This window comes from Arvicola amphibius, chromosome 6 (assembly GCF_903992535.2).
Source record: "Arvicola amphibius chromosome 6, mArvAmp1.2, whole genome shotgun sequence".
Lineage (NCBI taxonomy): Eukaryota > Metazoa > Chordata > Mammalia > Rodentia > Cricetidae > Arvicola > Arvicola amphibius.
Genome location: NC_052052.2, coordinates 42,793,079 through 42,820,243, shown reverse-complemented (window position 1 = coordinate 42,820,243; position 27,165 = coordinate 42,793,079). Strand labels below are relative to the sequence as shown.

Here is a 27,165-nt window from a genome sequence, read left to right as displayed (position 1 = left end):
CCAACGAACACAGTGACCGGTAGACTCCTTGGCATCCTAATAAATTCCCTGGTGATTGGACCACATTCCAAGGAAAAACCGGTATTAGATATTGGTCCTTGTTTTTCCACCCTTCTTCCCCTCCTCTTCCCCCTCCTCTCCTTCCTGTCCTCAATCTCCTCCCCCTTTCTGCATCCCCTCCCCCCCCCGCCCAGATTTTGGTTTCTTTCTCTTGCATAAATGACTTCAATAGACCATATATCTACATACTGTGTGTACACACAGATATGCTTCAGGAGTCTGAGGGAAGGCTAGGAAACAAGATGGCAACAAGCAATGACTGTTCCCAGCCACCCCTGGTCTTCAGGGTGTCGGGTTCACAGGGAGGTGGAAACTCCTGCCAGAGCTGTTGGGCAGAAAGCTGCTGATGGTGCCTTCTCAGTCAGCGCCCTCCTGGGGGAGCCGGCAACCACACCTATCTTAGCTTCAGCCCGACTAAAAAGACTTTTTCCATCGACAGCTCTCCCGCAAATGAACTAAGATTCCTGTGATTTCCCCCTCTGTGCTTTGTTCATTGCAAATGCTTGATATTTATTAGAAATAAGCCCAGGAAGAGAGAATGAACAAATTATGGGACAGAGATGGGGCTGGCAGTGTGGAGTAATCTGGGGAACTTCCAAGGACATTCCATTCAAAACTGCATGGAGCAAGTGTTAGAAAACATCCCCTCTTCTTAGCATTGAGATGAGCATTGGAAACCTGTCTCTTTTGTTTTATAGGAATTTGTTTATATGATATTGCATATGCTATCGCTTGCTTTAAAGGGACACAGGACCCCCTTGGTCGTCCTCGTCCTCTTTAATGTATTACGAAGTCAAAACCGTGAGAAACAAAACAGCTGTTGCCATGGATCAGTGCTGTTCACGTTCACGTACACACACACCTTACTTCCCAGGAATCCATGCTAGCCTTGGGCAACTTTTGAGGATTACTCATCCTGGCCCCATTTTACAGATGGTCTAGAAGTTTGTGTAGCTCCCTTAATGGCAGATCAGAACACCAAACTCAAATTGATTTTGCCCCCAAACCTGTACTCTGTTTGGATATTTGCCGACACTCAAATTTCATAAAAACAGGAAAAATGGCCAAAATGCTGCGTGTTTCATGTTTAGTTTCTACATGTGTCACAATGGACCCCCTTTTACAAACGCTTGTTTGTCTCCTTTTATGGAGGACTCCCCGCGTTCTCAGATTTACATAACAGTTCCTGAGCCATCTGTATACTGGGGGTTCTCAGAGCATCCCCACATTCTCTCTTCTCCCGTGTCACTGGGAGGCCAAGGGACCTGTTAAAGGTGAAGGCCAGACCCCAGGTGCATGACCCCAGAATCCACTTGTTCATGTGGGGGACACTACCAGTGTTCTCTTCTCTGGATCCCTTGCCGACAAATAGGTTTGTCTGTTGACTCTTCAGTTCTAATCTAGACCCAGGTGGACTGTGGAGGGATTTATCCTTTGTGCTAAGGTCACCTGAAGGTGTCTGTGTAAGAGGACATGAGCTGTCTGCTTAGAGAGGTGTGTGGGGCTAAGATGGAGCCAGCTCCCTATGCTCTTGGAGAGTAGGTGGTGTTTATTTGAGTTGTGCTGTCTAGGCTCTGGAGTGGCCTTAGCTCAGCTCATTCCCGGTGGAAGGGGATGGGTGTGGAATGCTCATGCTACCCATGGAAGGTGATTAGTCACACAGCTTGGTTGCCTGGAGCCAGCTGACTCTACCTCCCTTGCTACATACCATTGCCCATACAGCCACCAGAGTGGCCTTTCTCAACCCTGCCTGCTGAGTATCCAGCATCGGAGAGGGGACGCATATTGAACACTGGGCCTGCAGGTGAAAAGCTCAGTCTTGTTTGAAAAACTGCAATGGATCAATCCGCTTAGAATGATTAGAGATGACCGTGGCCAGCATTTCTTAGAGAACCTTCAACTAGTCCCATATCCTTGTGGGTTGTATAATGTAACCGTGAACTTTACTGAAGGCTCTGGGTGGCATGCTCCTGTTGAACTCGAGTGGGAATGACCCACAAGTTCATCCTTTCTCTCCACTCTATAAAGAGGCTCAAAGAGGAAAGGGACTTTTTTTTAAATCACCAAAGACCTTGGGCCGCCAAGCCCTGGCTCTGGCCCTTTTTGCCACAGAGACCTTCTGCTTCATTCCTGGCCCTCTGTCTGGAGACCAGGCCATCAGAAGTCATGAACTTTCTCAAACTTTCCCTCCTAAAAAGACTCTGGTGTCTGGCTTCCAGAATCATCCTTTGTCTTTCTGGATGATATTTTGGCAAAGTGTTTGAAAATTTCGCTCCTACCCAGGCAAAAGAGAGAGGGTAGGGAGACGGTGGGTTTGAGTCCTCACGGGGCCTTGGCAGGTGATCTACTGGGGAAGGTTAGCTCTTGGAGGCTACAGCCCTGTTTTAAGTCCTCTCAGTATTTCCCAGCTCCAGTAGCCAACAGCGGCTCAGGAAATATTTGCTATTCTTTGCAGTTTAAAATTGTGTCTAGCGTATGTATTGGTGAATCACATTATATGTAAATACATATCCATACATATTTTTTATAGTTTTCTAGCTCAGGGTGGCATTTTTGAAACAGCTGCTAAATCACCTTGGTACAATCAATCACCTTAAAAATAACAATTCTTGGTCTGGGAATGTAGTTCAGTGGTAGAGCACTTGATTACCTCTTTTTATTCCCAAACACTAAGAGAGCTGACGGAAGAGGAGAGGGAGGCTATTCATTCACTCCCATCTCCTTGTTGCTATTTTGATTGAGTGCTTGAGGAGATCTAGGCAGAGCTCAGATTCTCACCATTCTTTTTTTTTTTTTTTAAATGAGTGCCCCTGGTAGTGATTGTCTGACTTTGAGAATCACTGCCCAGTTAGAGCCCTGTTCAGTCCCACCTTTGCCGTCTAGTGCAGACAGGAGCGTGAGCACTAGTTTTCAGGTCTGGCCTCGTAACAGAAACAGAGCCGGGTGTGCACAGGGCTATAGCAAGGTTCTATCTAGAACAATGGCCTAGTATACCTTGTGTCAGATTGAGAGAGGCAATGGAGAGAAACGACTTGCAAGCCTAATTAGGCCCACTCCCCAGTTCTCAAACCTACAACTCTAAGCCCCCTGCTAATTGGCAGTCCCTTAATAGATTAGGGCTTGGCAACAGGCTTGCGTGTTATTATAAAACCACACACAGAAAAACCCAGTGGCTGAGGAACTCCTGCCAAGGCCAGCCCTGGGTTTTTGTGAGGCTTTTGAAGTGTACTGGACTTTCAGTATTTTGTATAGTCAGTGTACTGAAAGGAATCAAACCGTTCCTTTGGACGGGATTTGTGAAGGGCGAGCTGGGTGAATAATTAATTCCCGGAGACCCATTCTGTCATTTTGATGGACAAGCCGCAGCCCACATATGCAGCCTGTTCTCAGCACCAGCAGCCCCAGGCTTATTTCTCACCAACCTGCCCCTTTCCTAGCAATAGCTCCCCTCCCCTCTGTGCTTCCAAAGGAGGAGAAGGAAGATGTCTCAGCAATGCACCTGCTCCAGGACTGGCTGCTCAGTGCCATCAGGAAATCCCCTCTATAGCCTTTCAAGACTGCAGGACCTGTTACGTTGCCTTGACTTGGCCAAGGTGCGAAGGATTATACCTAAGCCTTCTAGTTCCACCAGCACAGAAATAAATCAACACCCCCGCTCCAGATCATTTATTTATTTTTATTTATTTATTTGTGACTTCTTGTGGCTCCCAGATGCACAATCCCATACCCCCCATCCCTCCCTGATCCTATAACCTCGCGCTTTTCTCTTGTCTTACCAATTAGATTCTGCTTGGGGATCCTTCCCTTTCTTTTCAGGTCCATTTCCACAAAGGGAGGAGCAGTAGTGGAGGATGATGTGATCGTCACAAATCCTCCCGTGTCTCTGGCAAACATACCAGGCGTCTCTCGTGGCAATGCTATGGTGAGGGGGAATAATGTTGTTTGGCATTTTGCCCTCCAAAAAGAAGTGTATGTGTGTGTTTGGGGAAGGGGGTTTGGTGGGAGGGGAAAGATAGGCAGAAAGAACAGTGGGGACTTTGTAACTTACTTCAGCCCAGGGTCAGGTGGGTAGGGTCATAAGGAAGGAGGGGGTTAGAGAGGCCTGGAACCTCCCCTCCCCTCCCCTGGGCTTCACTGTCCCCTTCCCTCTCTGCTTGAGAGAAGTTGTAAAGGAAAAAAATAAGGGAGTTTTTCTGTTTGGATTTGTAAGAAGGATTCTAGACATTGTGTTCCTCCGAGGGATTCTGGCTCCATGCTGCTTTGCAAGGATTAAGGACCTGGCTTCCAGAACCACTGAAGAAACACCCCAAGAAGAACCCTTTCTCTCCACAGCTGAAAAATGCATCCCAGGGCTTTGGCTTCCTGGAGAGTCTTGGCTAGAGATGCTTGCCTGGAACAATGGGGTTCCTATAGCAAGCCACCTAGGAGTTAGTGACTACAGCCAGCTCTCTCCAGGGTATGGAAATGCCTGCATTTTGTTGTCCCCATACTGGAGGGGGTAGGGAGACACCCCCACCCCCCCGACTAAGGGCAGCCCCAGAGCACCTGGATTTCTATTTATGTGAGAGGCACCCCTCACAGCTCCCTAAGACAGACAAGCTTGACAGCTAGCTGCCCAGTTCTGCAGAAAGTCAGGTGACCCCTGCTGTCCCCTGTTGTGCTGCTTGGGGACCTTGCCTCTGAGCTTCGTTTCCAGCCCTTGTGAGAATTATTTGAAGAGAGAAAGGGGCCCAGCCAAAAAGTACTCCCATCTGGCTGCATAAGTAAGTACCCTTGCCTCCTGAAACCTGCCTGTCTTCTACCTTCACACACTGGAGAGCAGCAGGAATGCCAGTTTCCTCAGCTGAGGTTAGTCGTTGGGGAAGCCCGTGTGTCATGTCAAGAGACCCCGGATGCAAAGCTTTCTCATTTGGAGAATACTCCATATTCTTTGGGCAAAGCCCTTAATCCCTAAATTTAGAGAAGTGCTGAGACCCTTCAGGCAACCCCCCCACCCCCTCAGGCTGCACTTGAGGAAAGGGATGGGAGTGAAAGCGAGGTCCAGTGGCCGCACCCTCAAGTTCCCTGAAGAGCCAAGACTGAGAAACACAGGTGTCAACGACTGTTGTCCACTGGGGATTTCCAAAAATCGTATTGGCAACAGAAGCTTAGCTAATCCTTCCAAATTCACTTGCAGCATCTTGTGAATTCCAGGTGTTTCTGAACCAAACATGAGTAGTGAAATATTTTGCCCTCTAGGTTGGCTGATCTGATTGGTTCGGACTCCCAAAGCAGGCAAAACACTAATTTGCTAGATCAGCTGCAGAGCCGAATGAATGTCTTAAATGGTTCTATTGGATTTCAGTTTATTTCACTGGGTGTTAATCCCAGGGATGATTCAGCTAGAAACCTTTCCCCCAAATAGGATAATTCTCCTGGGGTTAAGACATTTTAAGTGGCTGGTTGATCCCCTTACCAGAAGCATCTTTCAGCACCCAGGTTTTAGGAATAGCTAGGCTCCCCCTTGAACTTCTTTTCTCGTGTTTTCTTTGGACGAAAGTTGGGAAGGGGCGGGGTGTGCAAAGGCAGTCCGGATTTAGTCTTTTGTGTTTTGTTTTTGTTTTAATGCAGCCTTGAATACATTGTGGGTATTTAAATGACAGCAAGGAGTCTTTGATGTACTTTTCGAGGTGCTAGTTGGTAAACAGGAATTGCATGTCCCCCTTCTGCAGGCATGGGCTGGCAGGTGTCCTCATCCCTCCATTTCAGCAATGCCACCATTAATGTTGCTGTCCCTGGTTACAAATGCATTTGTACAGGGCAGGGACCACATCTTACTAATTTCTGTGACCCATAATTTTCTCTTTAAGAGTTTTCTTTTTCAAAATAGGACCCCCCCCACCCCCCAGTTTTCTGTCTTCCTAGTGTCATTCTGCAGACTGAAGCATGGGCCAAGCCTTAGATGCCCGGGAAAGAAGCTGGGGTTGTATTTTAATCAGGTGTTTTGTGATGCACTTGACCTCCCCCACCCCATGCTTCTAAGGTGACTGTGTACCTGTAAAGACAGCACCCAGAGAGGAAATCAACTGCAAATTAAAACGCGATTAGTGAGTGTCTAGGCAGAAGGTCAGAGTCATTATTTTGGACTTCAAACTTTTCACTTTTCGGGCCCTGTATTCGGTTACAAAATTACATCCCTGAATTATTTGTGCAGGTGGCAGCTGCCAGAGTCGAAGGTTTCTGTGTTTTACAAAAGGAACATTGACAGGCCTGGGAATGGGGAGTGTGCTCCTGGGGAGAGAGGTGTCTTTTCCACAGCACCCTGGAACCTCTCCAGTCTTGCTCAGTGCACATGGTAGTCCAAGAAGGGGGTGACAGAACCCCTGTCCAGATTTGCACAGCTAACTTAGGACACCATTCAATCTAGTTGAGTGGCATCTGTGAACAGGGCTGGGGTAATTGGGGAGAGCTAATATTTAATGCCTACTATACTGCCTTTCCTCCTCGGGGCTCTTGAGACTGCTATTGGCATCCTCCTTTTATTGGGGAAGCTGGGAGAAGTTAAGCAACTTGCTAGATATCACATAGATTGTTAACTGGCAAAACTAGTTTCAAGCCCAGGTCTGAGCTGCCCTTCTGGGGATCCGTGAGCTTCCTCTCACTTGATTCTCCAAGAGGATCTTAGGGGTACGCTGAAATTGATCCCTCAGCTCTGAGGATAGCAGCAGTGGGATGGGGGGCATAATAGCACAATCGGTGGGACTCCTCAGCCTTCCCATAAGAGCTCAAAATGTATTTACAGCAATTTCACTTTGTGGAAAAGCCCGAGGAACCAAAGATCAAGGAGGCTTAGAACGCAGCTGCCTTTAACCACTCATACGATTCAAGTTCACCAAGGAAGTAGGGGACCCCCAAGTCAGAGAATGTATTTCCTGAGGAGTTGGTGCTCCCAAATTTTGGTTAGCTTCCATTAAATGCTGGGGATTGTTCTCTGTTCCAAGGGAGACGGAAATGGGTTGTTTTCTGAAGCGATCCTTGGCTAGTACAGGAGAGGAGTTACAATGTTGGCATGGTGAGCCTTAGTCTTCCCACCTGGTAAATGGAATAATGCTACGTAAGGTCTCTGTGGTGTGAGAATGCTATTGTGTTACTGGTATGTGCCTAACCCCATTTTGAGCATGATCGGTGATACCACCATATCTGGTAGGCTTTTATTTTCTAAGTCTCTTCTCGTCTGGCATTTACTCTTTAGGATTGGTGAGCTTGTAGCATACGAAGGTTGTTTTTGTTTTTATTTCGGATAACTACTGCCTTTAAAAATAGAACTCTATGATGACACCATTTAGGATCACCTAGATAGGGTAGGTTGGCTCGTATCTTCTGCTTCATAGCCATGTAATTTATTATGACACACCTTGTTTACCTGCCTAATAAGAGAGGTACTCCTACATGCTACACCACCAGACTTATGGGGGAGACTTGCTGGTGGCTTCAGAGTTCAAGAAGGGTGGCCTTTCACTGGTACTCCACTTTCCTGCGTCAAAAATCCACAACTACCTGCCGTGTGCTGGGCTCACATGAAAACGTAGGGGGCTCACCTTGTTTCAATTAAGATTGGGGCGTATACCTATGTAACAGACAGTACACACCTTCGCATGGCTGCTGTGGCCAGTGCTTACTCTGGAAGACGTTGTGGAGCCAGAGCGGTTTCTGTTTGTGTGGGTTCAAGATTATAGGAACACCTTCATTCTGTAATGCAGAGATAGGAGAGCCAGGCAGGTAACTTAAATCACTAAAGAGAGCAGGTAAGCATAAGGAAATCAGCAGCTCAGCTGGGGTGAGTTACGGCAGTGGATTCACGGCCTGGTCTTAGTGTTAGGGACATGGGGTGGACCAGTGTTCCCCTGGAGGGTTCGTTCACACAGGCTTCATCTGAAGAGATACAGACTATACGCCGTGCCACGTGCTGCAGCACTGGCTTGAGAAGCTGGGAGTCTGGATGTTACGCGAGACTGCCTGTTACTAACCTTGAACACTAATTTCAAAATATTTTAACCACAGGGTGGGCCAAATAGAACATCCCTGCCAGGTAGCTTTGGTGTGGGCTGCCCAAGTGTGGCCTTGACCTTAACCTTAGACCTTCTCCCTTGAAGTGCCTGGGAGTCCACCGATGCCTTGAATTGCCAACCAGCACAGCCTTGCTCCTACAGGTATCCAGGGGTGCTTTGACCCTAACCTCCTATCGCCACATTCGCTTGCGGGCTTGCCTTTGGACTATCGAGCTGCCTCCCAGGTGTGTCTGATGTCCTGCCAGTCCATGCTGTTTATTTTGCGCCACGTGAACGTGGTGTTCTTGTACACCTGGACAGCGGTGCTTGAATGCACGCGCACATGCTGACCAGTGCATATTTCGCCACCGGATAAACGGGAAAGCGTGTTATCTCTTCACTTTATTTTGGACTTGCTGCCCTTGAGCCTTGAGGGATCTTCTGAGAAGGTTTGACGTTGCTCCAGCAGTGGCATTTCTTGCTGGCATCAGGGGAGCAGGTCCTGCTAACGGCTGTCAAAGACTGTTTGTCCACTTTTGAGAAGTCCCTAGAATTTTAGGGTGTTACAGACACGTCTTTCTTTTTCTTGGGGTCAGATGGCTGAATGAGCTCATGGCTGCTTCAGTAGAATCTGGACAGAACTCTGATCACATCTTATCCTCCTTAGATGGGTTCCCGACACTAAGGCTTTCTATTGGTTGGCTCCCTGGCACACACAGGACTAAGAACTAATATTCCCCGAGCTGGGCAATTATACTTTGTATGAGGTGCGTCCTAGCCCTTGCAGTTCTGTATATTGAGAACCGTTGTACACAGTCCTGTTGTATGATGTTTAACATGGAGAGAGGTAGAGTGACCTAGCCAGGGTCATACACAGTCCTGACAGGTGCTGAGGGATGGAATCCCATGTGCCAGAGTTCCTGAAGCTTCCTTCTGGAGAGATGGCTCAGCTGTTAAGAGTACTGGCTACTCTTCCCAAGGACTGGAGCTCTATCCCCAGTGCCCACATGCTGCCTCCAAACAGACTGCAACTACAGTTCCAGGGAATCGTGTGCCCTCTTCTGACCTCTATAGGCACCAGGGCCACATGTACATAGACATACCGGCTGGCAAAACACATAAGTACAAGAAATGACTCCCACAAATAAAAACAAACACATTTATGAATTGACTGGAAAAAGAAAAGAACTAACTGATCTCCAATGGGGCTTTAATACAGGAGCTTAAAACATGGCTCCTCTGTGGCCAGAGAGATAAGGTGTGGTTGCCAGAGTTCTAAACCACAGTACCTTAGCTCCAGTAGCCAAACCACTGATCCTACTGGAGGCTTAGCCAGAGAGGCTGGGTCTGTGTAGTGCTGGGAGGGGTCCTGGTTTCTGACCTTGGTCAGGTCAAGTGTACTGTCAACAGTTTTGTAACTGTAGTTGACTTTGGAGTGCATGAATGCCTACCTAGACCTTGCTCGTGTATTTAGCAAGAGAGTCTATGTGGCCCCATCTTCAGTGAACTTTGGGTTGGATGATTCTATTATGTGTCCTGGTTATTCCTCTCCTCGGCCAGTGGACACAGACAAATTATAGCCTCTCTGAGCCTTGACTATGGCTATATACTAACGATCAAAAGGATTGTTTTGAAACACAAATCTGTTAATATATGTGAAGCTCCTGGCACATCATAGACACCCAGTGAATGCAGGTTTATTGTCACCCATATTTAAAAGAGGGCCTAAAAGAGAAGAAAGAAGTCTTCAAGTGACTCTGTTTCACCTAAGGCGAGCAGATGCTAAGACCTGTAGGCTCTGTTGCCTGCATTTTACTGGAGAGAAAGATCCGTTTGTGGACTGTGTAAAGTTGGCAGAAGAGCTCCTGTTCTCAGTGAAAGGTGCAAACTGTGACCTGCTGGTTTGTTTTATTTCTAAGTGAATGTGGCAACTGTTTCTGAAGGGTCTGGTGAAATGGCTCCCTGGGTCACATCACTTGGCCTCGTAAGCCTGATGACTTGAGTTCTTTCTGTCCGCAGAACCTTCAGTGAAAGGAGAGAACGGACTCATGAAATTTGTCGCATGTGCTGTGGCACAGGGATACCTGCTTATGCAACAGACACATTAAATAATAATAATAATAATAATAATAATAATAATAAATTTTGCAAATAGAAAGGCCAAAACAACCAGAGTTGAAGACTGATATTAATTATTCTATGGTGCTAGGCTTATAGCTTAGTAGTGAGTACTTGCTTAGCTTGTCCAAGGCCTTGAATTCCATCTGGAGTACTAAAAACTAGTAATGTCTTCGCTGACAGCACTTCCAAGTAAGGGCACCCAGAGGTCTTTATAATACCCAGGATTAGGCCACAGACAGGTTTCTCTTTGCCATGGAACCCCCAGACTTCCTGAGGCTGAGAAGCCGAAACACAGCAAGCCCTTACTCACCGCTGAGGCCCCGGCACCTAACAGTGCCCAATTCTCGGGGAACTGTCCGTCCTTGTTTGCTTACCTACGCAAGAGACCTCGGCCTTGGGCTCAGGAAACGCAAGCAGCAGGACTCTCTCTACGCTGAGTTTCTCCATTTAGGCCTGAACTTTCTAGCCCTGAAAACTGAGCTTTTGTCAAGGAAAGCCTCAGTCCGAATACTGCCCGTTCCCGCCCGCCAACGGCAAGTTGTTTTCCGTGGAGACTGTTTCAAAGCTGAAGAAACGCCTTCATAGTAAACTTAGATCCTGCTCCTCTGGATTCTGTCCAGTCTAAAAATCTGGACAAATATTATAAACTAAAGAAAGTTTGCACACGTCTAAGACCAGTGGCAATTAATTACTTTAAATAGAAATACTGTCACTTACTGGCAACATAAATATTTGTATTTTGAACCTCTAAGTAGTTGTTGGGTTGACCATTCTGACCTTAAGTGATTTGACTTAGTCATATTTTAACAGGGAATGCATTTATAAAGAAGGGTCAGGTCAGGGAGGAAGAAAATATGAACCAAAAGAAAGACAGCCGGGTTCTAGTCCCAGTGACCTGTGGATGCACTTGGAGACCTTGAAGAATAGAAAACTTTTGTTGTCAATGACCTGTTGAGTACAATGAAAATAACAACACACACACACACATTTTCATAGTTATTGTAGACACTAAATAAACTGCAAAACAGACTTCAAACCCTTCAGAGGGAACTCAGTGCCTTCCAGCTGCGGTTCTGATATCTCGTGCAAATGAGTGTCTTTTGCTTTGCACTTGGGTGAGCTTGTTTGACTTTTCTGATCCTCGGTGTTTTTGTTTGTAAACATTTTGAACAGCACTCACTCATAACTCTGTCCTATCGATAAGGCTCACAAAGCTCCTGCCAAGTGAGTTCCGGTAACTGCCTGGCCTCAGCAGCTAGGCTGTGCCTGTGCCTATTCGGGTATTGCGTGTCCTGTGTCATTTTGCCGGTAAGCATGTAGGCGCTCTGCGGATGTCGCTTTAATTATTACTCTCACAGATCTTAGATGCTGTTTATTTGAAGATACCTCCAACAGCTTCTCACCCAGTTTGACTGAGATCAAGTGAAGATAAGAACAGATGTTTCAAGTGGAAAATTGGGCGAGTCTCGGGAGAGGCATCGTGAGGATTTGGTTTACAGGACAGAGGAGAAGTGCCCTCTCCGACAGTCTGGGTTTTGGCCATGCAGAGAAGTGCAGGCACTTCTGGTTTACCCTCCTGCTCCGCTCACCCTACCTCATCAAGGGCTTCTAAAAGGCACTTTGAGAGAAGAGGCTGTGTTTAATTTTGTGCAGATATGAAGCCATGGCTGCGGGGAGTTGGCTTTGGGGCTAGGTCACTCTGGTAACACTTCCCACATGACTTGATCAATGGGTGGGCCATGAAAACTTATCCTGTGTTTTTTTTACACCCCACCCCCAAACCACCCAACCTGCCCAAGTGTTAGTTTTTCAAAGCCAGCAAAGTTTCAAAGGCCTGAACCCAACACAGCGGCCTTTCTTCGTGCTTTGATTTTCTGCCCATTAAGTGTTTGTCACTGCGTTCAAATTTCGCCTCCTCTGCAGCCTACATATCCCACGAAGCCCCTAGAGGTATAGGAAGTTAATTGATCCTTGATTAAAAGGAGGAGAGAGGCTTGAGCCAGAGTCTAGACACTTTAGATTATTCTCTCTCTTCTGGCTCTGCTCATAATACACATTTTATTATCAATAAATCTAAATTCTATGATACTGGCTTTCATTAGACACGTGTGTATCTAATTAGTATGTGTGTGGCATGTAGTAGATTTTCAGTGAACTTTAGTTAGGAGGGCTGTCTTGACTGTTCAAAAGCCCCCCCCCCCAACCCCTCTGCAGAGGCATGAGTGTTACTGGGGGACCTTCAGCGCGTTTATCCATACTCATGGGTGCTTCTGTTTCAAGTGACTCACTCTAGAAAGCACCCAAGATTTAGTCAGGTCATTTGAACGCCGTCCAGCTTCACCATTAGCTGACAGAGTGACTTTGCTAAATTGCCTTAATCTCTTTGAAACATGGGGTGGCTTCCCATGCTAGCTCTCTGTGATTGGCCTTTGGACCCCTTGGAGATTGGGGCTTAGCCTCTTTTCATCTCCATAGCTCAATCAGTAAGTAACTAGGCTGTTGGACCACAGGAGTGTGTGTGGGATCCTCAAGTGCGGGCACATCATGCTTGCTCAGGAAATGTTCACCACCATTGTTAGTCTTTGTGCTGTGTTTCTCTTTCTTCTGTTCACTATTTAGTTGTGTGCCCTTCCTGACTGCAGCAAAGTTTGAAACTGTATTCTGTAACGGTTGTCCTTTTGTGATTGCCAGGACTAGAATCTTGATTTGCATTGCATCTTCCTTGGGTGCACATTACATGGTCCCTGGGGCCCAGAAATTTCTTCTACTCATTCAAGCAAGGGTCAGCTCAAGTCTCCATCCCCTGTAAGCTCCCTATAGTGTCCCGGTAGAGGAGTTTTGTTCTCTCAGTGCCTTTCTATGCACGCATCGGTCCTTGCATTGGCAGTGCTTGACACTCTGGGGTTAGTGCTTTGTTGTTGTTTTTTGAGACACATTGTCTCTGTGTAGCTCTGGCTGTCCTGGAACTCCATCTGTAGACCAGGCTGGCCTCAAACTCAGAGATCCACCTGCCTCTGCCTCCTGTTTGCTGGGATTAAAGATATGTGTCACCGCTGCCAGGCCCTTGGTTTGTGACTTCTTAACAAGCACATGAACTACTCTAGGGCCGAAGCTATGTCAAGCATCTCACCCTAGGATGCTGTGAAGTTTGTTTGTTTGAAGCCAAATAAAGACAATAGAAGACAATAAAAGTGCCGGCAGTGATGATGGGAACAGACACCCTGCTTTGGAAAGGACCCCTCCTTCCCTTCCTCTGTTGCTCTCCTGAAGCAAAGCCTGCTCTTCTGTCTCGAGAACTAGCTGTCCAGTTGGGGGAGTGTTCATTCAGTTTCCATCAACTCTTTCTGGAGGAAAGTCAAGATTTGACTGGCATCACCCTCAGTAAATACCACAAGTTTGTAAAGGAGATAGAAAAGTCCATTGGGTTTTCTAAATGATATCTCCACGCCTTTCAAGAAAATAAACAGAAACTTTTGAGATCCAACCTCTTGTCTGTTTGTAGTCATCATCCGTATAATCAGAAGCGGAAGCCCTCCCCAAGCCACAGGCAAAGAAAGCATCTGTGTTGTTCCCAGCCAGAGAGGGCAAAGGAACAAACCAGATGGTTTTCCTTTCCGAGCCTTCTTCTTGGGTCCCTCTTGCCTCCTGTTGACATTGATCAAGTGTCCTCAGTGTGTCTTAGACCCTGTGTTATTACTGTCCGTGTCTTGTTTTGGATTTCTTTCAGCCAAGGCTTCCTAGAAAGATGTGCACTCCCCCGCCCCCCACCTCGTGTGTTCCCTGACTGGACTGGAAACTCCCTGAGGGCAGTGTCTGGGTAGATTTGTATTTCCGCACAGAACAAACATAGTTAAAAAGTCAGTACAAACCTGCTGAGTGAACAGCTGAACGCACCAGTTTATCCTGTCATCCCAGGAAAACTGAACTTAGGTTTTAATCTTTTCATTTAGCAGATGGAGAAAGGGAATTGTTGAAGACGTGAAATGACCTGCTCAAGTAGAACAGCAACCCTGAGATCGTTAGCCTAGCTCTGTCCTAACTCCAGAGTTCTTTTATGCATGCTTTATTGTCCTCAGAAACATGGTTTGCAGGCTGATCATGTGAAACTATTGTATATAGACGCTGGAGGTCTAAGTGTGAGCCTTGAACGGCAGGCACCGGCAGTCTGTTCCTATCCTGAGGCTTTTCTCTTAGCTCCTAAGCACCTCAGAGGCCGCAGCTCAGCTAAGCCTCTATCACTGCAATGCGCAGAGCTCTGAAAGTATGCTGTAATATCAGTTTCTGCCTTCCCAGTCCCTCTTCAGAGCCAACTTGGTCCCATTTCAAAATCTCTAGGCCATGGAGTAAAGAAGGGCTGAGCCCGTGTGCTATCCCTTCCAGGCCCCCAACCCCAGACCATCAGCCGACTTCTGTTACGGCGACACCAACATATTTATCCACTGCCTCCCCACCCCCCTACTGCAGGGCAGAGAGAGTTTCTAAAGTTAATGGTTATTGCTTTTCAGGGCCCCTCTGTGTTTACTTTGAGAAGGTCAGGCCCGATACTGCGGTGTGTTGCTTGTGCTCCTTTTCAAAGCGCCAGTATGAATTTGATAAAGTAAATTGTTGTTCTAGCAGGAAGCAGTTAGGGGGTCACAAAATAAATAGCCGTAGAATTCAAATAAATCCAAAGAATAAAACCAAATAAATCCATGTGTGTATGCACTGCGATACATAAATACACTCTTTGGAAAGCCGGTGTTTTTATCGCTGCTGGTCTGGACCAGAGTAATTGAAAAATTGTGGAGTTCGTGGTACTCTTTTTCAGAGGCAGTCTGGGACTTTGAGTAACGTGACATGAATTGAATTTTTAAGAAAAAATGAAAAGGGAACTTTATCTTTTAAACAATTGCTTATCTTGGGATTTTTCTCCCCACTAATGAATTTCACATTTGAATGAAAGCAATTTGCTGAGTTAACTTAGGGATTTAGGCACTTGGAGGGGTAGGCTTCAAGCCCTACGTGAGCTAAAGATTCTGAGTCTCTTGTTTTCCCCCTAGAAGGCAAGAGTAGTGCTGAAATGACACCCTAAGGTGACCTCTGGGTCCCTCTGCTGTTCAGTGCATTAACGTGATAAAGTCCTTGACAGTTGTTAGCCATGGGAACAATGAGAGCCAGACCCTGTGCCTGTTTCCTTGGTGTCCAGAGGAGGACTGGAAGACTGGAGGCTGAAGGAGGGAGGTTCTTTCCTTGGATGGGGTTAAAGATTTTGTGTTACTCATGCCATGGCAAACCATGGCGCTTTAGCAAGGCACTAACACGTTCATGGTGAGAGCCTTCCAAGTCTTTCAGCCAGCCAGGAGTAATGGCACTCACCTTTAATCTCAGCACTTAGGAGGCAGAGGCAGGTGGATCTCTGAGTTCCAGGCCAACCAGAGCTACATAATGATACCCTGTCTCAAAACAACAACCACAACAAAGAGAAGTGAATGTGTGCAGGAGGCCTTGTGGGCCAGGCACCCTGGTAGGAGGTGACTGTAGTACTCGTGTGAGACTTAATAGGTGAACTTAAAAGCTTTATGCTTCTGGGCTTTGAGGAACTTCTGGGCCGGTGGTAAAATCTATGCATCGTGACTTTTGAGAGACTGGAACTCCGTGGCCACCGAGAACCAGTCACCTTTAAGAATGACCTGGTACTCCCTGTGCCCTGGGGGTGGGGGACTGCTATCTGGGATATCAGTGGAAGGGTTGAACTCAACTCTAGTGTACCTCTCTGAACAGTGAGGGAAAAGACTTGAAACCAGTGACTGCTAAGCCAGACCCTTTGCCAGAGGCTTTATGTACAGGAAAGGACTGCTCAGGATGCACGTTTACTGGGAGGTAACTGAGCTGTGGAAGACGGACTGAGGTCAGGAGCCACGTGGCTAGGAAATGGTGAATCTAGGATTCAGCTCCAAGTTCTCTGACTCTGGTGCCTGCAAAACTGTGTGGAACGTGGTTGGCCTTCAGATGAGCTTCTCAGGGTAGAGGTGGGTAGGGCCCAGGAGACGTCGCCCTGAACACCTAACCAAACACAACAGTCTTGGGTTGCATTGCTCCTTCTTAAAAACCTGGCTTTAACTTTTTAGCAGGATGCGGAAGACTCCTTTCCCAACTCCTCCACTACCACAGGGAACAAAAAAAAAAAAGGAGAAGGAAGCCATTTTCCCTGGGGTGATGAATGGGGAGACAGGTCACGAAAGTCACGAAAGCTTCTCAGAGGCCGCAGAATCCCACAGATGTAGGAATTGCTGCAGCATTTCTGTCTGACATTCAGGGTAGTCTCTGCCGTAGGATGTTCCCCTTCGACTCCTTGCACTGATCTTCTCTCTTTTCTCTCCCCTTCCCCTCGTGTGTGTTCCCCCAGCGGCTCTGCCCTTCCTCATCATCGAGACAAGCACCATTAAGCCTTACCGCCGAGGGTTTTACTGCCACGATGAGAGCATCAAGTACCCCCTGAAAGTCAGTGAGACCATAAACGACGCTGTGCTCTGTGCCGTGGGGATCGTCATCGCCATCCTGGCGGTAAGTGTCCTGCCTCCTGCGTCACACTGCAGCCTATCTGAGCCCTTGGAGGCTGCGACCAGCCAAAAGAGACTTCCACCAAAGAAAACTTCATCCAGTGTTGTTTTGCCTCGGGCAGCTAATACTGTTTCTAAATACGAACGTTTGCGGGGAGATAAACATGTAAACATTTAGAAACACCTTCTGAAAAAGTATATAACGTTCTCTAGCCTCATGATGATCTCATGGAGTTTAAATATTGGTTTTTCTTCTCTAATGTCCATAGAGTAAGACTCAGTTGAGATCGGGTCTGAGACATCTCTTCCACTCTGAGCCACTGTGTTAAGAGGCTGAGTCCCACCCTTGTCAGCTAGCCAAGGTGTTTTCTGTGCTCTTGCCTCCCCCTTTGCTGAGCTGTGGTGGTGGTGGTGGTGCAGTTTGTCAGCCTACTGATTAGTTTTCTTGCCCTGTGGCTATGGTGGTAAAATAAATAAAGCCTTGGAATTCAGAGCACTTGATCCAGACCCCACCCTCGACTAGGAAGCCTGAGGAGGAGGCGGCGTCACAATAACCGAGAGTGTCTTAGAACTTTTACCGCTGTGGCGACCCCATGGCCAGAAGCAACTTGGGGGCGTAAAGGGTGTATTTCCGTTTAGCTTTCCAGGTAGCAGTCCAACACTGCGGGAAGTCAGGGCAGGAACTGGAGACGGAAACTGAAGCAGGGGCCATGGAGGAGTGCTGCTTGTTGACTTGCTCTCCATGGCTTGCTCAGCTTGCTTTCTTATAGCGCCCAGGACCCACAGCCCAGGGGTGGTCCTGCCTACGGTGACCCCAGCCCTCCCGCATCTCTCACCAATCAGAGACGCCCCACAATAGGCCAGTCTGGTGGGAACATTCTCTCAGTAGAGATTTCCTTTTCCCAAATGATTCTAGCTGGTGTCAGGTTAACACAAAACTATCAGCACAATGAGTATTAAGATACTTTGCAAACTCTTAATTGCTGAACAGGTTACTGGGGTGTCCATATAAAGTCCAGCCTGACATGTGCTTCCCTTAGAGGACACAGCCCTCGTGAACAATGCTGCTGAAATGTGCCACACAGGGGCTGTGACAAGGTCCAGGATTCTTCGGAGCAGTGCTAGCTTGTAGGCATTTGGGTGTGGTCCACCTGGGCCCTACCTTCTTTTACTGTGTCCATTTGAGACAGGAGAAGGGGAGGGTCATCCTTTGAAAGCCTGTGTTACGATTTGTGAGTTTACGATGTCTGTCTACCCCTCCAGCATTTTCTAAGTTTGTACCTCTGCCCTTGAACTCCTGCCAGGAGTTGGAAAAGGAGAGGCAATGCAGCCACTAGGCCCATAAATCCTGTAGATCCTTGAACTGCTCTTCTGTGGAACTTAGCTTGGAGGTGGAACTTTGGCCTGTTATCCCCATTATGCAGATGGAAACTCTACAGAGGGATTAGATAAAGGAGTAGCCAGAGCCTCTAGCTAAACCTGGGCTTTCAAAGCCTACGCCTGGATTGCAGAGCCCCCTTCCCAGCTTTCAGATATGCATTTCAGGATGGCTAGCCTCTCCTGATGCTTCAGGGGGTAGATGGTTAGCTTAATTGGCCTGGTCTGGCTTGTGACACATAAGCTGCTGATTAGCACAAGTTTTTCTTGTGACTTGCCTACTCTGGGGCTTGGTTGTGAACTCCGAAACCCCCTCTTTGTTTTTAAATCAACGGTTTGAATTTGAGCAATGGCAGTGGGGGGGGGGGGGCTTGCAGAATTCTTTCCAATCTTTAAAAGAAAAACAGCCTACTTGACAGCCATAGTCACTTGGGAAGGTCCACTAAGGATCTCGGTTCCAAAGCTGAGAAATGAAAGGTTCTATTTACTATTGCTCCCAATTGATGGTTGTGGGAATGAGTTCTCCGGGAAGAATGGCTTTTCCTGAAAGGGGCATTTGTTGTGGAAGGCAGATAATTGTAGAGTATGCCTTGCGGAGGGTTGAACAGGTGTTCTTGATAGACAGGGGATTGGCTAATTGAATACTTTAAGAGAGCGCGTTATAATCTCGGAGTCTTGTGCTAAGAACAGGTCCTGGACAGGTACGTCACGTGCTGTTCAGACGCTCTACCAGGTGTTATTCCCAGCGTGTGCTGAGGGCTGCTCTCAAGCACACAGGAGAAAGCAAATTAGACACCTTTCCCAATGGGAATCCAGTGAAATGATGTTCACTGTTCCTCAAGAGGACTGCCGTTGAACCCAAACACTATGGCCCCACAAACACCCCCATACAGTGCGCTAGATGAAGTGTCCACAGTCTTGTACATGGGAGCAGCCCCTGGTCTCTCTCAGGCCCCAGGATGGGCAAAGGAAGTGTTAAAGTGGCTTCTCCAGAGGCTGTGCTCTCTTTCCTGTCTTTTCTTTTCCCAAACAGAAGTCCTGGTCAGCAGGTCTTCTCCCGCGGCCTGCCTCCTGCACAGGTCCCAACATTCCTAATTCCTCTTCACGCCTATTCCCAGGTGCTTCATGTTCTTGTCCCTTTACCATTGTCACCTTGACGTTTTCACCGAAATGTTCCCTGGGTTCCCAGGGTTCCTTGACACACCCTTATGCCGGACCATTCGTTATAGGATAAGCAATGATGTTGATAAAATAGGTTCCAATCAAACCATGGTATAGTTCAGAGAAACAACAGGCAAAGTACACAGCACACAGCAGGGTTGGTGAGATGGCCCAGTGGGAAGAGGACTTGCTGTGCAAATGAATTCGACTTCTGGGGCCCACCTAAAAGGGGGAAGAGAGAATCAACCCCCAAAAGTTTTCCTCTGGTTTGACCTCCACATGGTCAATAGGGCACGTGTGTCAGCCCCCTATGCCAATAGTAAAAATTTTTTAAAAATAATCTAGAAAAAATACATACCAATAACTGGTATGCTGGTCAAGAGCTACTGTGTACCAGGGAAACATGGAGACTGTGTTGATAAAGTTGGCCCTCAAAGAAACACCAAGAGCTAGATAGTGGTATGTGCTCTGGTTCATACCTGAAGTCTTCTGTGGTGGGGAATGTTGCAAGTTAGCTAAGCTTGATGAGCCTCGGTAGAGTCCTGCGTTATGTGGAATGAGTATGTAAGTAGATATGTTTTGCTAAAGTTTGGAAATGAGATCAGCACACACACATACAGACACACACACACACCCACACACACAGAGAGTAATTCAGTGCCAGGCACAATGAAGTTTACTCAATGTTAACTGCCTTCGTTGCAAATGAAGATACAATGTCAAAATATGGTGATGCAATGTAGCGAAGACGATGTATGTCTAATTAAAATGGAGTCTGGAGAATTCCCCACTTTTGACCAGGGGTCTGCTACTCTTTTATGTCATTAATTAGTTAGATCCGAGGTCTCTTGCCTATCATTCCTCTTTGCAATCGGACTTCTATCTCCTGCTCTCGCTGCCAAGGCATTTCAGCTAGAGGCACACGTGATACGTGTGCTCCTATCGCCTTTAGAGGTCTACTAGCCTGCTTGCTTGCCGTCATGCGAAGAGCGCTCCTGGAGAAAAGTTCAGCGAAGACCTCAGAGGCAGATGAATCACTTGCTTTGGTGTGCTCAGTTCTGGAAAAGCTATCCAAGCTATAGACGACAGCAGCAGCAGCAGCAGCAGCAGCAGCAGGGCCTGTTTCCCACTCTCCCAGCTTGACTCTCCATGAGCCTGGCTGCCCTTACCCAGAATCGACTTCTGACTAGAGAGCCTGAGGGACGGTCAGGCAAGGGAGCAGGTTGCAGAACTGGAAATCTAATCAGCTTGCTATGGACTGCCCTGGACCTGCTCAATGTCAGGTTTGTTCCAAAACAGCCAGAGGAGCCGTGACTGATTCGGATGCCCTTGATCCAGTTTGCCCAGCCACCACAACAAAGGCCTGGAATGGTGCTGGAGGAGATCAGGGCGGCTTCAAGACGCAAATCATCAGAAGTTATAGAGAAAGCAGACACCTTTCGGAGCAGAACCCATGGAAAAAAGTCGTCATTTTGACCTCTTCTGATGTGTATCAGATTCTAGAACTATAGCATAAGAATTCCTTCCAAGTGCACACAGCAGTAGCCCCTACCCTGCCTTGAAAAGCCTTAATGATTCTAGCAGCAGCCAAGCTGGGAGCAGCCCATAGTAAAATCCCACGTCCTGTGTAGCCTTCCGTCAGCGGGACCTCGCGCTGCCCCATCAAGACTATTATGGTACAAGGTCTTAACATGGCCCCCAAATGGTCATTGTCCTGTTCGATAAACACGGGCTCAGTGCTTGCCGTGATCAGACCCCAAGATGGACTCACGTAGACTCTTTAGATCTAGGAAATGATGTGTGGGTATGCCATAGGTCAGTCTTCCTCCCTGCTGGCCATGGCCATGGCATGCTACTTCCCTTGGAAGATCCAGCTGTGCAAAAATATTCCTAACTTAGCAACAACAACAAACAAACAAACCCAAAAATAACACCTCAGACTTTGGCACTCTCTGTCTTAGGCTTATGTCCCATTGTGTCTGCTGTTCTTCCTTGTCTTCACTGTGCGACCATTGAGCAAGCCACTGGACCTCTCTGAACGACACTTGCTTTTCTGTGAAAACAGGCTGACCGGTCATTAACTCCCTGGCCTGATTTTGGCCTTCAAATCAAGTGCTCTTCTGTGTGCGATCAGTGAGGTCCATGCTTGCTTTTTCTGTAGTCTTGCATAGTTCGAGGAGCAGCACACTTTTCCATGCGCACTCTTGGTTGGCCCCTGGTGGTCATCCTGGGAGAAGGAATGTCAAGAACTGGGGCTCAAGCATAGTCAGTGACTTTCCTAGTCTGGCAAGGTCAGAGCAACAGTCTTGATCCCGCGGAGTTGAGGCTTTTCAAGTCATGACACCTGTTGTCCTCGCCAGCCTGCATCCCTTCCATAGCTACTTCTCAGGCCTCTGATGTACCAGGGTGTGGGGCACATGGTGGTCAGGTGCACACTGTTTTTATGGCACAGCCAGCAAGTGCCCCCTCTCCAGGAAGCCAACAGTGCAGTTAATACTCACTGCCTTGTCCTGGGATCTTGTCTATGTTTGGTCCCTCCTGCTGGATGACAGGTTCCAGAGGGGGAGGGGGGCAGGTCTTCTCCTCTGATAGTCACTGAATAAATACCAAGAAGGCATCTCCAGGAAGCATTCCTTGGATACCTCCTCCCCCACCTTCCTCAAATCCCAGATAGTTCTGGGCCTACCTCTGGCCCTGTAGTTGGGGTGCTGACCTCTCATGTCTGCTTCCAAGATTGTGTCCTGTTAGCTGCACAGGGTGGGGACCATCCAATGTGATCCACTACTGTTTTCAGAATGCAGGCGATGGTGTTTTATGTAAGTGCATAAAAATCACCAAGGATGCTTTCAGTCATGGGCAGAAAAATCAAAAGCGTTGGGCCTGCAATACCAGAGGATCCTGTTTGTTTCCCAGGAGCCTTAAATATGCTGTGTGTGGAACATGGGGGCGTGGTCGGTGCCACATGCAAATTTCTTACTGAAGAGACAAGAAGAGCTCCAGGGCTTGTTTATTCAGGATCGGACTTCAGTTGGCCCACATCTGGACTTCATTAGTTCCCCCACCCCCAGCCCCATCTCCCTTTATCTGCAAGAGTTCTGCCAAGAAAACAAGGTTCCCCAACATTGCTCCTCATTAAAGGTTAGTTGAGTTCTCAACTGGAAAAAAAGGTGAAGCCGTGCTGCAGGCCCAGCGGTGAGTTAGTGGGACACCCAGTCCCCCAGTTTACAATCCGCTCCATCTGTGCAATTACCCAGACCACCAACAGAGAGAGGTCACATTAATCCTTCGGCTATGCTGTCCCCTGATCAGATGGCTGCAGAGACCCTCTTATCCCCCGGGGGCTTGTGGGAGGGGGCATCTATCTGTGATTTAACAGATGTAGGCATTGCCCAGCTCTGTCTAGGGTCTCGTTTATTCTCTCCAGCACCCGTGCTCACTGAGAGGCCTGGAAAGAAATGAGGCCCTCCGCGGTTCCTGCCTAGTTACGCACGACCCTTAGCGTTCACCACTGTTTGCAAACAGTATCTAATACGAAGGTGACAGTTGTCTCTGCCTTAAGTCACAGTGCTTATGAGTCCGAGAGGGATCGAATCTGTGGGAGTCAGAGCATAGTGGGATACTCAGATCCTTGTATGAGCTATCTGGGGGACTAGAAACTAATTTGCCTTATCTTAAATGCTCGTCAGCAGCTGTATGAGGTAGGTGTTATTTTCCCCATTTCATGAGTGAGCAAGGACATTGAAGCCTACAGAGGAAAGTGCTTCCATCCAAAGCTACTATGCTGGACCCAAGTGAAGGCAAGAATCAAAGCTCAGGTCTGACTTGCTTAAAGTCCAAGTATTCTAATGAACAGTCTTTGGTGGTTGTTGTTTGGAGTTTTGTTTGGTTTTTAATCTACAATACATTTGGTGCTATGTATGTAGAGTGTTCTTTGTCTTTTCTTAGTCAGCTGTAAAAGCTTTTAGTTCTTGGTCTTGGAGGGCTACGTGTACAGAGACAAAACATCCAGGCCGCTGGGCGAGTGACCGCTGGTGAGAGTATGCAGCGGTGATTTGTGGGAAATGATTTGAGCGGAGGAGACAAAAGCTAAGTACATGGCCCTAGACTCAGCTCCCAGTATAGGAGAAGAGGAGGAGGGAGGAGGAGGACAACGACTGTGATGTCTGCCACCTACTGTGTGTAGGTAGATACTCTTTCCTTCACACCACACAGTCCTGGTGGTGACACCGGCCCATCAGCTGATGGATAAGATGTGATTTTGCTGTGGTCAAAAGGACATGTGAGGCAGGTGTGAGGCCAGCTGTGCTGTTAAAGCGTCAAGGAGGGAAACAAATTGGGGAGGGGGAAATCAAGGTCGTAGGCCCTAGGGACGTGGGTGCTTTAAGGATGATACGTGTCAAAATTTCCTTTTACTTGGGACTAAGAGATAAACAGAAAATTTATTATTCTCTCCTGCTTTGAGGTCGCCAAGTGTAGATTGGTGTGAGGTGTGAAGGGCCTGGGAGTTCAGGGGAAGAGGACTTTGGGCTCTTCACACTCACACACCGACTTGATCATCAGTTTTAATGAGCACGTGTCCTATCTAATTATCAGAAAACGCTCAAGCTGCTGATACCAGCACCACCCTCACGTGGATAAGGAGCCAGGTTTAGCGCATCTGGTTACTCCAGGTGCAGAGGTGAAAAAACCCAAACGTGGTGCCAAGACTCGCTGGCACTCGAGCAGTACTTTGGAGGGGAAGGGTGGGATTTTCATCAGAGACCTTGACTTGCAGGGAGAAGGGGATTTCTGTAACAATGGAGGCGATTTTGCAACTCCAGCGCCCTTGCAGGAACTGCAGAGCAGACCTGTTTGGCTGGAGAAACGGGGCCAAGGGTGCTGATGGAGTTCAGGTAGACAAAGACTGGAGAGAGATTGTCGAGGTCTCTGACTCTCAGGAATTTTCACTCCAGTTAATTGATAGAAATTGACGAGAATATTGTTTGAAGTTAGCTTGGTCAGTTTTTTAACCATGGTCAGAATGAAGCCTGAACTGCCATGGTGGCAATTCAGGGGGAACAGGAGAAAAAAGCCACATGAGGGACTTTGTAATGGCGGGGCAAATAGAAGTTGATGGCAATGGAATAAGGAGAAGGGAGAGGGCCTAAGAATCTGGGTCTTTACAGTTAGGTTTAGGGACACACGGACCAGAAATACAGGGGTGAGGGAAGTAGTTTGGTGGTGAAGGGCAGGGCTGGGTTTAATCTTGAGCTTGGTTAGTTTGACCGACTGGCATCATGCCCACTTGGATGAATTGCAGAAGGTGGGAACAGGATTGATGGGGAGCATTTGCCCTGTAGGAGATCATCTTCACAGAGCCATGGAAGCAGCTGAAATCACAGCAGAGGGCTGGGGCTACAACTCACCGAAGACTCGAGTTTATTGAGTAAAAGCCCATTATGGAAACATTGGAAATGGAGGGAGCAGCTTCGGAACAGAAAGAAACACACAGTGCTACAATGTTACGGAATCCTGATAGATTCAACACAGAAAAGGGGTGTGCGTTTGGTAGTGTGCGTCACTCTACAGAGAGCTGCCAGCAGACTCTGGCGTGGACTGGCAGAGGATCTCTTCAAGGAGGCCTTTGGATGCAAGATCCTGCCATTTTGGGAAAATAATGGCACTTGAAGCTATGTTCTTCATGAGGCCTTTGGGGACATGGCGGCCATGCTGATGGCAGCCAGATGGGTTCTGAGGTCTCTTCTAGCCTCTTTGTCATCCATGTCTTAGAGGTCAGAGTTGTCATACCCATAGAGCCCAGAATCACCACTGGTGGCCTTCGGAATGCCTGTGTCCTCACCGTCTTTCTCAGCCAGCATGCCCCTGTACTACCGATGGGCTGAAGATAGTGGGAATTTTCCAGTCACTTACTTATACTTTAGTAAAGACATGGCAGTTCCCTTTAGTGGATGGAACATTTGGCTTCAGGGGAAGTACAGCTTCGTTCCTGCTCCATCTTGAGAGTCAGAACCCAACTTTATTATATTTTTTTCCTTGCCTCCAGACAGAAAGAACTGAGAAAAAATGATTTTCCATCATCAAATATTAGTTGAGTGAATCTTTAATGGGGCACAAAGAAATTTGTTAACCCACAAACATGAGCTGTAGGGATTGGAGTAGGGCAAAACAACCAACCAACTCGGGCTGGTGGCTAACAAGGACTTAAACATATGAGCCGTTACTACAAGAGTAGAAGATCTTACTGTATGCCTCTGTCTTTGGGACATAAGGACCAGCTACTTGCTGGGGCTTTTAAAGAAACAGCTTCCTTGGCACCATCAGGAAGAACACAGAACACAGGAGTGAGAGGGAGGAGGCCAGGTGTCAGGGATGGGTCTGTGTCCCCTTTTCATTTAGGGTGACTCACTGTCCTCCCTGGCCTTCACCACTCTCTCTTAGAAAGCCGGGTGCCCTGAGAGGCAGACAACAGGGCCGAGGGAAGAGCGCCTTGTGAGCTGTAAAATGCTATGTAAAATGTAAAATATTATTAAAGCAGAACAGAATATAGGGGCGTTAGCCCTTCAGAGTCAACAGGGGAAGGGTTCTCAGTCTCTAGAAGAAGAATTGTTAGGACATAATGTGCAAAAATATTACTTTTGGGGGGTAATTTATAAATAGAGCAGAGTGTTTAAAATAACACAGAGCAGCTGAGTGGGGGCCGAGGGGTTTCTTCTGCAATGGGTTTCTTGTCTTCTGCTTTGTTGCCTGGGGATCAAAACCAATATCACCACACACGCGTTTCCTGCCTCTCCCCTGGCAAGTTATGCTCCCTACATCCAGTCTGAAATGTTCTTTTCCAAAGAACTCTTGGAAATGATATTCTTAAATAGTGCTTTGATTTTTTAAAAAAATTTTATTGTGTTGCCCAACCCTTCCTAATCATGGAAGGAGGAGGAGGAAGAGGAAGAAGAGAAAGAAGGAGCAGGAGGAGGGAGAGGAGGAAAATGAAGCTTTGGAGGTGCCAGGCATGTGGCATACTACCTATTGAATCCCCTACAGTCTCACAGGGTGGATGTTAATGCTGTTTTCTGTAAGGGGGATACCTAAGGCCAGATAGTTGAAGTCATCTGGCCGGAAAGTAATAGATGGGATCACACTGAGTCTTACTGGCTCCCGGTTTGTTCTCCACACCATACCCTGGCCTTCCCACTATGGCTGGCCTAATGTCCCCCTCCGTTTCCTCTCCAGAAATCTGAAAAGACGTGGGTGTCTGGGCTCTTCTTCCCCACAGAAGGCAGGAAGAGGCTCTCTCTTACCTTTGGGGACAACTTCCCAAGCACTGGCTTGCTGGCCAGGACCGGTCCCTTTCTGTCCCCTCGTAGCTTAATTGCCCTGCTTTCCTCTGTATGAGTTTCCAGACTCCGGGCCAACGGCCTTAAAAGGCAGGTAGGGGAGAGCGCTCTGCCGGGCTGGCAGCCAGCCATCAACCCCAGCTCTGCTGCTAGCCGCTTCAGAAAGAGATCAACATGGAAGGAAGGTGGGTTTTTTTTTTTTCCTCCAAAGTGAAATTTACATATCAGAACCTTGCTGACTGAGGCAGAAATGAGGGCCTGGGGGTGGGGACCAAGCCTTTGGAGGGGAGGGGGTGCTCATTTTATGACCCAGGAATGAAAACATTGTGAATAATGAATAAAGTCCGAAAGCAGTAAATCTGGGGCTCCAGAGGAGGTGAGTAACGTGTCAGGGACCGGTTTAAGTCCTCGCCTCTCCTGCAGAGGTGCAGCCCGAGTTTCATTAAATAGCTTTTAAAGGTTAGGATTACAAGAAGCTGAGTCCCCCTGGTTCATAATGATGATTTATGACTGTGTTGTCGACTCCTCGACCCTTCTGTATGAGGGGAT

At 47.6% G+C, this 27,165-nt stretch overlaps 1 protein-coding gene across 2 annotated transcripts in view; it reads left to right on the top strand.

The window, feature by feature from the left end:
• Plpp3 (phospholipid phosphatase 3) overlaps positions 1–27,165 on the top strand; it is a 77,600-nt gene that overhangs the window by 21,150 nt on the left and 29,285 nt on the right. The window contains exons 2-3 of one of the 2 annotated variants that reach the window (XM_038334175.2): positions 5,985–5,989; positions 16,594–16,751. In XM_038334175.2, the coding sequence (XP_038190103.1) occupies positions 5,986–5,989; positions 16,594–16,751 (162 nt within the window). In that variant the 5' untranslated portion in view covers position 5,985. The remainder of the gene's footprint in view (positions 1–5,984; positions 5,990–16,593; positions 16,752–27,165) is intronic. The other variant, XM_038334174.1, reaches the window with a different exon arrangement.